This window comes from Sinocyclocheilus anshuiensis, unplaced genomic scaffold, assembly GCF_001515605.1.
Source record: "Sinocyclocheilus anshuiensis isolate Anshui unplaced genomic scaffold, SAMN03320099.WGS_v1.1 scaffold758, whole genome shotgun sequence".
Taxonomy (NCBI): Eukaryota; Metazoa; Chordata; class Actinopteri; order Cypriniformes; family Cyprinidae; genus Sinocyclocheilus; species Sinocyclocheilus anshuiensis.
Window position 1 is genome coordinate 846,548 of NW_015548126.1, and position 13,683 is coordinate 860,230.

A 13,683-nucleotide genomic window follows, 5' to 3' on the forward strand; every position below is an offset into this window, starting at 1 on the left:
TATATTTAAACATAAATATGCAAGGTTTAAATTACAGTTGCTTGTGTAATAAACTTGGTTAATATTGAATAAATATAAAAAAAAATAACAACAGAAAACATGTTTACTTATGCTCAAACTTGACACTTCTTTGTTTGTACCCTCCATTCTTTCCTCTTTCATAAAGTCAATCCCTTTATCTTTGTATTTTTTTCATTCCATCTCTCTCTTAATCTCTCTCCCCTCACAGACGATCCATTAGCAGTCACATTCATCACGTCTTTCACTGGCTCTGAAGACATTAGGGAAATTGCTTTACTAACAGATGAAAGCTTTTCAATTATTTCAGCTGGCAAGAGTATCTGCATGCGTGTCTATATCTTCCATATAGACGTGTGCTTAGCTATATCGTCTGACACTTATGGGCGTAGGAATTGAAGGTGACATCAGCATATGTCATCAGTGTGTGTATGTGTAGCGACTGAAGCCTTATGCTAATAAAAGACATGAGCTACTTCAGTTCATTTCAGTTCATGCAGCATTGCATCTAGGGTTGCGAAACAGAATCGTGCCATGCTGTTTCATGATTGCGTCTTAAAGGGGTCATATGATGCGTTTTCAATGTTTCCTTTCTCTTTGGAGTGTTACAAGCTCTTGGTGCATAAAGATCTGTCGATCGCCGGATCGGCTTTTAACCGTGGATGAAGCGTAGTCCAGCCCGGAGTTGTCACATGTCCTTCCGGACGCTCCTTCGTCGAAATCGCCGGCCGCATCATTCTCAAACCCGCGCCTCTGCTCACTCTAACCCTCCCGCCATTCCTCACGCTAGCCCCTGGCCTCTAATGGGTTTTCATGTTTTTGTCTCATCGCTCCGGCCTGACATGGCATCATCACAATATGGCAAGGGGCGTAACATTCTCTCACATTCTCACGCTTGAGGTATTCGGCCAATCACAACGCACTGGATAGCTGGCCAATCACAGCACACCTCGCTTTTTCAGACCGATGAGCTTTGTAAAAATAGACGCGTTTCAGAAGGCGGGGCATAGAAGAGAAACAATAATGTACAGTATGTGGAAAATAATGTGTTTTTTTAACCTTAAACCGCATAAACACATTTCATTACACCAAATACACAAAATAATGTTCTTTTTAGCAACATCATATGACCCCTTTAAATTAATTTTAGCACCTAATTCACTTCAGGAATAGGTATCTTTTCTACATACACACAGCACCTCTTTTTAGATTTGTGAACTGTAAACTGGTTCTATTGAAAAAAAGAAACTAGAAAACACCAACTGATGTTGATTCTTATGAGCCAATTCTTTTTAGAGAGTCAAAGACATACAGTATTGGTGCAACCAGTGTAGTCTGAAACCTGAACGAATAATTTTTATGAACTGATTCGTTAGCGAATCAGTATGGCACAACCAGTGTTCTCTGATTTCCAAATTAATGACTCTTATGAATCAGTTATTTTTAGTGAATCAAACACATACAGTACAGAGCAACCAGTGTAGTTCGATTGCCGAATGAATGACTTTTGTCAGCCATTCTTTTTTAGTGAGTCATAAAGAATATCATACAGAATCCACAACCAGTTTAGTCAGATTTTCGAATTATTGACTGTTATGGGTTGGTTCTTTTTAGTGAATCAAACACATACAAGTACAAAGCAACCAATGCAGTCCAACTTCTGAACAAATGATTCTTATGAGCCGGTTCTTTTTTGTGAATCATAAACATACAGTATGGCACAACGAGTGTAGTCTGGTTCCTGAATTAATGACTCGTACAAGTCGGTTCTTTTTAGTGAACCATAAACATACATTAATGGCACAACCAGTGTGGTCCGATTCCTGAATAATTACTCTTATGAATCAGTTCTTTTTCATGAATCATAAACATACAGTATGGCACAATTAGTGTCGTCTGACTGCTGAATGAATTATACTTATGACCCGGTACTTTTTAGTGAATTAAACACAGCTTACAACTCCTTGTGAGATTTATTTCAGTTTTTCTTATGACAATGCAAATTTAAAGATATTATATATTATGTATTTTGTCAGTATTTTTTTGTTTTGTCACAACAAATTCATGAAAAAAAAAAAATATATATAGGCTATATTTGGTGTAAAAAATGACCCATATTCTCTTTAAAACAAAAAATAAAAAATAGTGTGTCCCTTATAGTCCTCTGCCGACGTTGGCAATGTTAGCTTATTTTGCATTCTGGTCTCACATTAGCTACTCGAAAACCTTATTTACCGTACTTTATCTCTCTGGTAACACACACACACACACACACACACACACACACTGGCTGGCCACGTCTGTTGAAATCCCATTAGTCTGTGGTGTCTTGCTCCATTAGTCTACATTTAATTAGTGTCCACTGTCATTAGCGTTGGCCGCTAATGCTAAGACTGCGACAAATTTATCATATTTACTTATTAACATGCACACGGTCAATGCCTGGATATAGTCTATGTGTGTGTGTGAATGTGAGTCCATTAGCAGAGGGAATTTTAGGTGTATGTTGGCAGAACTGTGTTCTTCTCAGTGTTCACAGGGTCAGGGTCTTGTAGGGTTGTTCTACAAGGCTTTTCAGCAAACAGCAGCCAACATAGAAACATGTTCTCCTCATCCAGTTAGAGTGAAATGCCATGCCAAATATCTTTTGGCACTCAGAGGTAATGGACACAGACAACACCACTGAAACAAGACTAAAAGACACAGCAGGAGCCAAACAAGAGACAGGTTGTAGTTTATCTCCAGGGTCAGTTCTTGTTTAGGGATCTAAAGATCTGCCGCCGATTGCACCAAACCTCTTTTAGCGATCATTTGTTTATAATTACAACTAAGAGTTTTCTTAGCTTAAGGGATTTGTTGCAATCAGGCACAGAGGTGGGGAGAAACAGATGAGTATGGAGGCCAGTTTCAGTCACAGAGTAAAAAATAAAAAAACAAGCTAATTCTGTGATAAAGTTTAAAATAAGACATAAAGTCTCAATGTGGGATATAAAGTTGCATTAATGAAGTTTAAAGCCCCATTGCAAGATATAAAGTTATAAATATAAATATAAATTTATATCTATAAGATATAAATTTTGCCCCCGCAAAATATTTGGCATGCTAAATATCTGGAGCTGTCGGCGATTCACAATCACGCTGTGTGCAATGATTTCTGACTGAAAACTACAATTTGCGGGCTATATATATTTTTTTTAATAATTCCAGTCTTGCTCGAGAACTGCGGTCTGACGCACTCGGGTTCTCGCGTTATTTCCTTATCATTTCTCGTGTGTGTTTTGTTGTGAAACGTAGTTTGTGGACCAGACAGAGTCACCGATCCATCATGCAATGTGAACACAGCAGCGACTGACTGCTACCTCAGATAGTCGTGCAGTGTGAAAACCACGGTGACCCGACGACTTTGAAAATCGTGCAGTGTGAACTCGGCATAAGTCGTAGCAGGAGACTGCTGTCTGTTAAGTGTCACACCTCATGGACCTGTTTTGTTGTGTTTTCTTCCCCCATGTGCTCTGTTTGACCTAGTTTCTGTCTCCGTTTGATTATGTCATTTGGTTCAGGTGTGTCTGGTTAATTATCCTCATTTGCTCCACTATATTAGTTGTGTTCCATTCTCTGTTTGTTGTCCGGTCTACGACGTCCCTACGTGTGATCCTGCCTGTACATCCTGTGTTTACCCTATTGTGGATTATTAGACTATTTGCATTGTTCATCGTCTTCTTCGTGCGTTTCATTCACTGTAGCTGTGACATTAAGGGTGCTTTCACACCTGTAGATCGATTGCTTTGTTCCGAAATAGATTCTCTCATTGGTCAAAGTTCCATGGTTTATTTTCCTGGGATTCCACTTAGCTGTCACGCATGTCATCTGTCAGGATGGAACGATAACAGCTTCGCTGGCTTATTGTTGTTGTTTTTTTTGTAGCTGTAGTTATAATAATTTATCATTTTGAGCAGGAGTCCAGGATTGATTGGGAAAACATTTTTAAAATGCACCTACTACAAAGAAGAGCAATAAGACAGCATTATAAAATAAAAAAGTGCGCTTTGATTTTTGAATGGCAAAGACGTGCTCACCCACAGACATTCACAGGTTCATTTTGAGGTATTAGCAAAACAACAAAGCTAATGCTTTTCACAGAACTTACGTAATTACCCATCATAAATTGTGATATAGCCTGGTTCGTTGGTCCGTTGGATCGGATTGCTTTCTCACTACAACCGAACCACTCCAGAGTTCGTTTTTAATCGAGCCGAGACCACCTCTTTCAGGCGATCTTGGACCGATTGTTTTGGCGTGGATCCGAGCGCGATTGCTGTGTTCACATATGCCCAAACGAACCGAGCTAAGGGGGGAAACGGGCCAGGTTCCGAAACAACGGGCCAGGTGTGAAGGCACCCTAAGTCATATTTAGAGATATTTATGGGCACTGTAGGGCATAATAAGAAACAAACTCATATCACATTTAAATTAGACTGATCTTTAAGACAGATTAATGCACAAACACTATTGCTTGCCACTTGACACTGGCACGTGTTCAGACTCTGTATGTCTTTCTGGCGCCGAATGGTGTCATGCTGAGTTGTAGTAGAACAGGAACAGGAAGAGCTCAGTCATTGATTGTTTTATCCCTAAATGGGTGGATCTGAAAATACCCATTTACAGCCCAAGCGTGAAGTTAAGTAAGAGTGACCTTCAATATGGGATCTGTAGAGAAGAAGGTTTATTCAATCAATGACGCCCCATACAACATCTGTAATATAAAAATAATCAGATTATTTGAATAGTGAATAGGCACTGCCATAGACATTTGAGCTGATATGATCAGTAATTGTTTTTATATTATGGCTGATAGGTCATCTGATAGCTGATATTGCTCTACAATCTTTATAATCTTAAAAAAACATTTTACATTAAAGATGTAAAAAAATTAAAACAAACTTTCATTCTTTCTTTATTGAAAGAACCTGGCATAGAAACAAAGGGCTTTTTGAATAAGGTCAAATAGGACATAATATATATAAAGAAATTAATACTTTTATTCAGCACAGACACATGAAATGTATTAAATGTGACAGTAAATGCATTTATAATATTACAAAAAAAATTCTGTTTCCAATAAATGATGTTCATTTGAACTTCCAATTCATCATTGAATCCTGAAAATGTTTACATTATAAAAGAAAAAATGTTTTCAGCATTGAAAATAATAAGGATGATTCAAATCAGCATATTAGAATGATTTCTGAAAGATTATGTGACTGAAAATTCAGCTTTGCCATCACAGGAATAAATTATTCTTTAATTTTTTTAAATATGTTACAATATATTAAAAACATTCTGTAATAATACAGCATTTGCAAGGTTTTTAACTCACAAGACTAAATCTGAATATATCAGAAATGGATGAGTGAATTCTGATCATAATCTCACACGTGGCCACAGCCGTGTTTCTTAGCTGACTGATGTTGAGCCGTAAATAAGAATGAGATACTGGTGGGTTTTGGATCGCTGTGACAGATTCTTCACTATCTCTAGCTTTTCTCTCTGTGTGTCAGGCAAACACACACACACATACTAATGCCGGCAGCCTGTTAATCTCACACACCTCCACACTCTGTCAGGCACGAAGCCCAAGTCACAGATCCGTGGAAGACATACTGACAGGAGGAGTCTGTGTGTGTTTGTGTGTCTCTGCTGGACTGGGTAGCGTAAAATTGACTGTGATGTCCAGACTGACCTGCTTCAGTGTGTGTGTGTGTGTGTGTGTGTGTGTGTGTGTGTGTGTAATTGTGTTGTGTATATGCCTTAAGGTAAGTTGAGGTTTGGCTTCTTATAAAGGCTTCTGGCTTCTTAAAAAATAACAATAGTGTGTGTGTGTGTGTGTGTGTTTGGGGTTCAATATTATAGCCTTGACTCGTTAATCTGAAGTGTTTCAGAATGAATCCATTACAATTTTAATAAAGATTTGAAAGGCTCATGAGGAAGGCACTCAACAACCCTCGCAATGCAACAATCTGGCGACCTTCACATTTGATATGAAGAGGCTCTGTTTGTGTGGGAGAATCTAGGCCCTGCACACTGTAAGCATACTGAATGGTCTGTGCGTAGGTTGATCGCTCAATTTTTAATCTGTGAACGGGCTCAAACACACACTTGCACACAGACACACCTGGGGTGATGGAAGTGGACCGTGGAAATAGGACATGAAAGCCATCTTTCCTCCACACATGAGAAAAAATAACAGTCTGGAAAAAAGTCCTCAACTGCAGCTCTCAAGATGATTACACGAGCTCTTTAAACCCAATCAGGCTTTGCTGTATGAGACAACATCCCTCACGTTGAAGTTGTAACTGAGACGGGTACCAATCGCCCCCAGATATCTCACAGTTAACCCTTCAATTACAGTATTTGCTGGGTTTAACATTTGTGGATCTAATTAATTAAAAGTCTTAGTACTTTTTCTAGATTGATTATTTTCTACTTGCACTGATATTAATAGGCTGACAATTATTTTCTTGTATTTTCACATATAACAGTTAAATGGCTGAAATCTATTTTGGACATATTCCAGACAGTATTTGGGGCTTAAAAAAACACAATTGAACAAATAATTTAAATTAAATCAAAGTTACATTGAGGCACAAAGCTTAAAATTAACTATTATATTATTATATTATTCTTCTGTTAAAAATTAATTATTTTAGGGTTTGTGGTGTTGTGTTGTCCAGTTTTACTACTTCTTTGCCATGACATAATTTTAAACAGAAAGGTTAGTAAGTGTTTTTTTTCTCTCACAAAAATCATGTTAACATGCATATTGTTTACATCATGTGGCTATACTTTTGAAACTGAGTATTTTAACATTAACAGCTTGGCCTTATTCACTTCCACTGTAAGTGTCTCACTGTAGCCCAGATTCATCCTTTTTATTTATTTATTTAATATGTATTTATTTATTTATTCATTTATTTTTTTAAATGAGAAAATGACGGACAAGTTGAAATAAATTTTTCTTGTAATCTTCATTATGGGAAAGGCGAACAATATGTAAAAAATTGGAGAAATGCACAATCAAATATGCTATTATACCGTGTACCATTTATTGACCAATGCATACAACTTAAAAAAAATTGTGATAATTTAATTGCAATTTAAAGATTTATAAAACCTGTCAAGTTCAACAGTTTGGGGACAGAAACTTTTCCTTTTTTTTTTAAGGAAAAGATTTCTATTTAATCTAAATTTAAATCTTATCTAATAAAATATTATATAAAATATTTTGAATCTTCTATTCATCAAAAAGTCCTGAAAAAAAATGTATCATGTTTTCCACAAAAATATTAAGCAGTACAAATGATTTCAACATTAATAATAGTAAGAAATTTTTCTTGAGCAGCAAATCAGCATATTAGAATGATTTCTAAAAGATCATGTGACTCTGAAGTCTAATGATGCTAAAAATTCAGCTGTCAGCGCAGGAATAAATTGCATTTTAGAAAACTAGAAAACAGTACTACTATTTAGTAGTACTATTTAGTATACTACTAAAAATACTACTATTTACTGTATTTTTGATTAAATAAATGTAGCTTTGATGAGCATATAAGACTTTTTGACCACAAACTGTATTTGTTTACATGTTTAGTTCAATTATAACATTTTTACTCACCATCCGCTGACTCCTTACTCTTTCGGCTTACAGAACCTTTCTTCAACATGTTACGTCCGGAAGAGAACAAGTTGCTGAGCTCATCCAAAGGACTGGTTGGCGTACGACTGCCTCGACCTCCTGACCCTGAACTTGAGCCTGACGCAGTGGAGACGTTTTGCATGGACCCTCCGTGCACACTAGAGGAATTCGAGAGCCGCCCGCTCTCACGTGATCCATGCGGAACTCCAGATGCACTGCGAGGAATCGTCCCGGTCATGAGAACGTCATACGGCGGGGGGCGCTTCAGGGTGAGTGGCGTTAATGCGCGACCCATACTGACAGGGGATGGGCAGGCGGAGTGGCTCCTTGGGTAGCCATGCGCGGCAGATGACCCGCCGCTTTTATACAGTGCAGATGGCAGGGGTGGCGCAGAGGACCGTCCTGATGCTGTGATTGTTTGTTGCTCCTTAGTCTCTGCTGACTTCTTCTTATGATGATGATGATGATGGTGGTGGTGGTGTTTACCAGACACCTGCTGCGGCTCTAGCTGTGGTCCAGGGTCGGTGCTAGTTGGGGATGCACCAGGTTTCCCATACCCGACTTTCTCCAACATGGGCAGTTTGGTGACATCCAATGGAGTAAGAGGGGATTCGTCAGAGTTGGGGGAACATTGGGCTGGTGCAGGTGGGAATACTAGTAGAGGAGGCCGATGGGAAAGCAGATTCGGGAACGGGGCGGGAATGTCACACACTGAACCACGTGGAGTGGTGGGTCGTGTAAGTTCGACTTCCGGCACCAAAGCAGTGGGACATTGCTCCCATCGCGACTGCGTGTGGTCTAAAGATGAATGTAAATCATCGTAGGCAGGATATTTCATCTCCTCGTACACACTTTCACCTTGGTCATCCTCTTCATCACCATTAGCGCCGGCAATTCGACTGAAGTCTCGTAAGATGTTCCCCACCATCTCTATATAAACAGGTTCCGTCTCATCGTCAGTGTCAGGGGCAGGGCTTTGATTCTGAGACGCAGACTTCTTTTTGTGTTGCCGCGGCAGAGAGGCGGACTTAGCCTTGCTGCAATGGTTTTGGATGTAAGACTCGTCAAAGGATGTGCTGAGTTGGGTGTTGGGGTTGCGTTTGGGTTTGGGTGGAGGCATGCGACGGTACTCCTCACTGCAGGGGCGGGATTTAGATGCTGTGGACAAGAGAATGGAAATGTTTAGGATTTCTTTTAGCACTGTATGGAATTCAACAGTACAACTAATTTAAAGTAGATAGTAGGGGTGGGCGATATGACCAAAATCTTATATCACGATATGAGTCATTTTTTTACAGTAACGATATATATCACAATATTGTTTTGTTTTTTTTGCTTTAAATAAGGCCTTTATAACATCAACATTTTTGATACCATAGAAATGTCATAATTCTTGTCACCAGTGTCAATATCTAAAAACTAATACTAGCCTAAATTTAAAAAAAGCTCACTGAAGACAAGTAAAAGCCAGCGATTAAATAAGAATAAAAAACGAATTAACTAAGCATGGCACGGTTGTCTTGAACCAAGCCCGAGCACGATTGTCCCCATTCCCCCACTGGCCTGCACTTACATTGCACTTTACGTTACGGTCTGGAGCACGCTTTATGCTGCCTTCACGTGCTATCGAAATTATCGTAAATACGAGTTTTCTAATTAGAAATTGGACATGAACGGCCTCTGAAGTCGTATTATTTACTACTCGGAGATTATTTTGATACTCCAGTTTCCGAGTTAGGTGGGCCATAAACTTTAAACATGTTAGGGGACAACGATTGCTGCTAAATTATAGCAAGAAAAATGCTATTCTTTATTATTCTTTTTTCTTAAACAACAACTACATCATCTTGTCTTGTCATTAAAGTGGTGCCTATTTATATATAGGCATTTGAAGCATATTGTATACATAAACAGCGAAATAAGCATGTATTTGACCGAAATTCCAGAATCGTATCAAGCTGACTATCTAGCGCGGTGAATGTTTATCAACCAATGGAATATTACGTTTTATTCTTTCCGACAACAAATCACTTGAATGCAACGAGCTCGCAATCACAGCTTCATAAGTGGGAAAAATTTAAAATAGCACGAGAAGGCAGTAGAGAAGCGCTCTCGCTCAGCACAATGGAGTGCATCGATTTGTTAACTTTGTGGTTTATTATTTCGAGTCTTTTGGATGCAGTGACACACGACCCTCTCACAATATATTGCGTAACAGATCTATTGCTTTTGCTGCTCAGAAATGTTCACGCAATCATGCTGCACAGTGCGCACACATCAGAATTTCCGCACTCCGGCGGACAGGGGACGGGCAGGTGCTGAACCGTGCTCTGGCCCACCTTTTCTAAGCGGGCCAGGGCTGGCTAAATGAACCGCGCCCGGGTGCGGCACAGAGCGATCACTCTAGGCAAATGAACCGGGCTTTAGGGGGTCAAACATGCTCAGGCACAGTTCAAAACGCCTAGTGTGAGTACACCCTTAGACTGCTGTCACTTTAAGAACTGCCTGGATCCAATATACTATTACACGTGTTTTCTTCCTCAGCTGTTTGCTTTCACTTAAGACCTAAATTACTATGATTACAAGGATACTTGCAAATACCGGCATTTTGACACTTATAAGTGTGTGTTTTAAACCGTTCAAGGCCTATAAAGCGGCAAAAACCTCAGTTCAATACTCCCATGGTCTATGAGCTCCATCTTCACATGTGCGCGCGTCTCTCTGACAGCATGCACATATAGCGAAATGAGTTCTCTTTTGCTGCTGATTGCGGTTTAAAATCACTTGTTTGTTTTTTTTTTAACCGCAATGCTTAAAGGGGTCATATGATGCGATTTCAAGTTTTCCTTTCTCTTTGGAGTGTTACAAGCTCTTGGTGCATAAAGAAGATCTGTAAAGTTGCAAAGACTAAAGTCTCAAATCCAAAGAGATATTCTTTATAAAAGTTAAGAGTCAGCCACACCTACCTAAAACGGCTCGTTCTAACACGCCCCCACATATCTACCTCACTATGTGGAAATATTAGCATAATGCCGCCCAAATGTGCACGCAAAGAAAGAAGGCGTGGTTTCAGGAACAGCAGTAGTGTTGATGCAGCCATGTCAGGGAGACGCTGTGTGTTTCTAGGCAAAAGCAAAAGCACTTTATTTGGCCTTCCGGAAGTAGATGCAATTAGGAATCATTGGTTAAGATTTATTTACAACAGAACAGCACAACCCAGATGTTCGAATTTGTGCAACGCATTTTATGGACGACAGTTTTTTGAACCTAGAATAGTGCAAGGCTGGCTGTGCACAAAGGTTATTTAAAAAAAAAAAAGGGGTCAATTCCGACTTTGCTATGACAATCTGGCGCTTCTGAATCAGCGACTGTAAGTATGTTTTGTTATTAGTTTAAGTATTTGCTATTGACTGTTCAAATGCGGAGTTTTGCGCAGCGCAGAGTAACGCGTTGTGTGTGTGTTTGTGAGGGGAACAGGGTCACATCACAGGAGAGTGAACTGCCTGTCAGAAATCATAGCACGTCAGCTGTCTTAACCGCGGCTTGTGTACTGCATCATCACTGTGTCTGTCACGCGACTCTGTTGCCCTTTCGGGCTTGAACTGATGGTAAAACTAACGACATTATTAACTGTCTTGATATTTACTTTGAAAGCTGAAGCGATTATGGTAAGGGCCGTTACATTTCCGACGCGTGCTTGTGGTGTTCGGCCAATCACAATGCACTGGGTCAGCTGGCCAATCAGAGCAGACTGAGCTTGTCAAAGGAGGGGGCTTTGTTGAAAACAACGTGTTTGAGAGAGGCGGGGCATAGAGGACCTACAATAATGTGTATTTGAAAAAGAATGTGTTTTTTGAACATTAAAGCATGTCAACATATTCTGTTACACCAAATACACCAAATAATGATCTTTAAAATAGCATCATATGACCCCTTTAAAAACGTGTGCAAACGATACGTTTTAGTGACCATGTAGCACAGCAACGTCACATGACCTTGTTACTGCGATAGAGACGATAGTTGAAAATCGGTTGACAAATTTCTACTGGTTAATCGTGCCTACCGGTATATTGCCCACCACTAGTAGTACAGCATAGCAGTAAAGTATTACAGTATTGCAAGGTGTTATCAGAGTGTCATGACATATGTTAGCAGGAAATATTAGCACTGCTAAGCCTTAGCTGAAGGGCAGCTCAGTCAGCATCTATTATTTTTAATGTCATTGCTAACCCACAAAGTTGTATGGGGCTGCACAGGGCCATTAATAGTCTATTGTGCATGTGATCATCTTTGATGCTTCACATTTTATTCGTTCTGTTCGCATCACGTCCCACCACTGCCCTCTCAGTACAGTCACTAATCCTGAATGTGTGCGGTTATGAAGTGAGTTAATAGGCTTCTCCAAGGACTTTTTAGTGAGAATAGAGTTTAACACTCTGCTTGAGACAGGATTAATTATACACAGTTGAGCTACCAGTGCTGAGAAACAAGGAAAGCAGGCCACGCTCGGTGTGTGTGTAGCTGTGTTCTCATTTACAGGGTCTCTACGCACTGAGTAGGGCATATCTGTAGAAGTTGTCTTTTTTGGGTATAATAGGATGTATATGTGTGTGTTTTGGATATATATATATATATATATGACATATGTATATATGAAGAGTTCAGATGCAAAAGCCTCTAAGTGCCATCTGAAATTGTCATCTAAAATGAGCATTTTTATCAGGCTCCTATGTTTAGGTTCAGTAATTTTAGTCTAATGGCAAGGTATAGGTCCTTTTTCTATGTAATTAAAGTGAAATAACTGAACATAAATATAGGAGCCTGATAAAAATGCTCATTTTAGAAAATGAAAAATGCTCATATATACACACACACACACACACACACACAGTTGTGTTCATATATTAGTTCAGTTTAGATACCCCTTGCAGAATGTGAAAAATGTTAATAATTGAAACAAAATAAGAGGGATAATGAGCATTTTTATCAAGCTCCTATGTTTAGGTTCAGTAATTTTAGTCTAATGGCAAGGTATAGGTCCTTTTTCTATGTAATTAAAGTGAAATAACTGAACATAAATATAGGAGCCTGATAAAAATGCTCATTTTAGAAAATGAAAAATGCTCATATATACACACACACACACACACACACACAGTTGTGTTCATATATTAGTTCAGTTTAGATACCCCTTGCAGAATGTGAAAAATGTTAATAATTGAAACAAAATAAGAGGGATCATGAAAATTGCATGTTATTTTTTATTTAGTACTGTCCTGAATAAGCTATTTCACATAACAGATGTTTACATATACTCCACAAGACAAAATAATAACAGAATTTATAAAAATTACCCCGTCCAAATGTTTACATACCCTTGAATCTTAATACTGTGTGTCATTTCCTGGATGATCCACGACTGTTTTTATATTTTGTGATAGTTGTTCATGAGTCCCTTGTTTCCTCCAGCTCCTGCACATTCTTTGGTTTTTCAGCATCTTCTGCATATTCGAACCCTTTCCAACATTGACTGTATGATTTTTAACACTGAGGACAATTGAGGGACTCATGCATAACTATTGCAAAAGGTGAAAACGTACTGATGCTCAAGAAGGCCACACAATGCATTAAGAGACGGGGGGTGTAAACTTTTTAAATTGGATGATCAGGGTAAATTGTACTTATTTTGTCTTCTGGGAAACATGTAAGTATTTATGTAGCTTCTGAAGTCCAGTACTAAATGAAAAAATATGATCGCTAAACAAAATGAGAAGAATTTACACATCCCAGGCTCTAAATGCATGTACAGTGGGTACGGAAAGTATTCAGACCCCCTTAAATTTCTCACTCTTTGTTATATTGCAGCCATTTGCTAAAATCATTTAAGTTAATTTTTTTTCCTCATTAATGTACACACAGCACCCCATATTGACAGAAAAACACAGAATCGTTGACATTTTTGCAGATTTATT

At 38.8% G+C, this 13,683-nt stretch overlaps 1 protein-coding gene across 1 annotated transcript in view; it reads right to left on the reverse strand.

The window, feature by feature from the left end:
* LOC107704744 (neuronal tyrosine-phosphorylated phosphoinositide-3-kinase adapter 2-like) overlaps positions 1-13,683 on the reverse strand; it is a 42,877-nt gene that overhangs the window by 4,681 nt on the left and 24,513 nt on the right. The window contains exon 4 of the mRNA XM_016507733.1: positions 7,691-8,869. Coding sequence (XP_016363219.1) covers positions 7,691-8,869 — 1,179 coding nt within the window. The remainder of the gene's footprint in view (positions 1-7,690; positions 8,870-13,683) is intronic.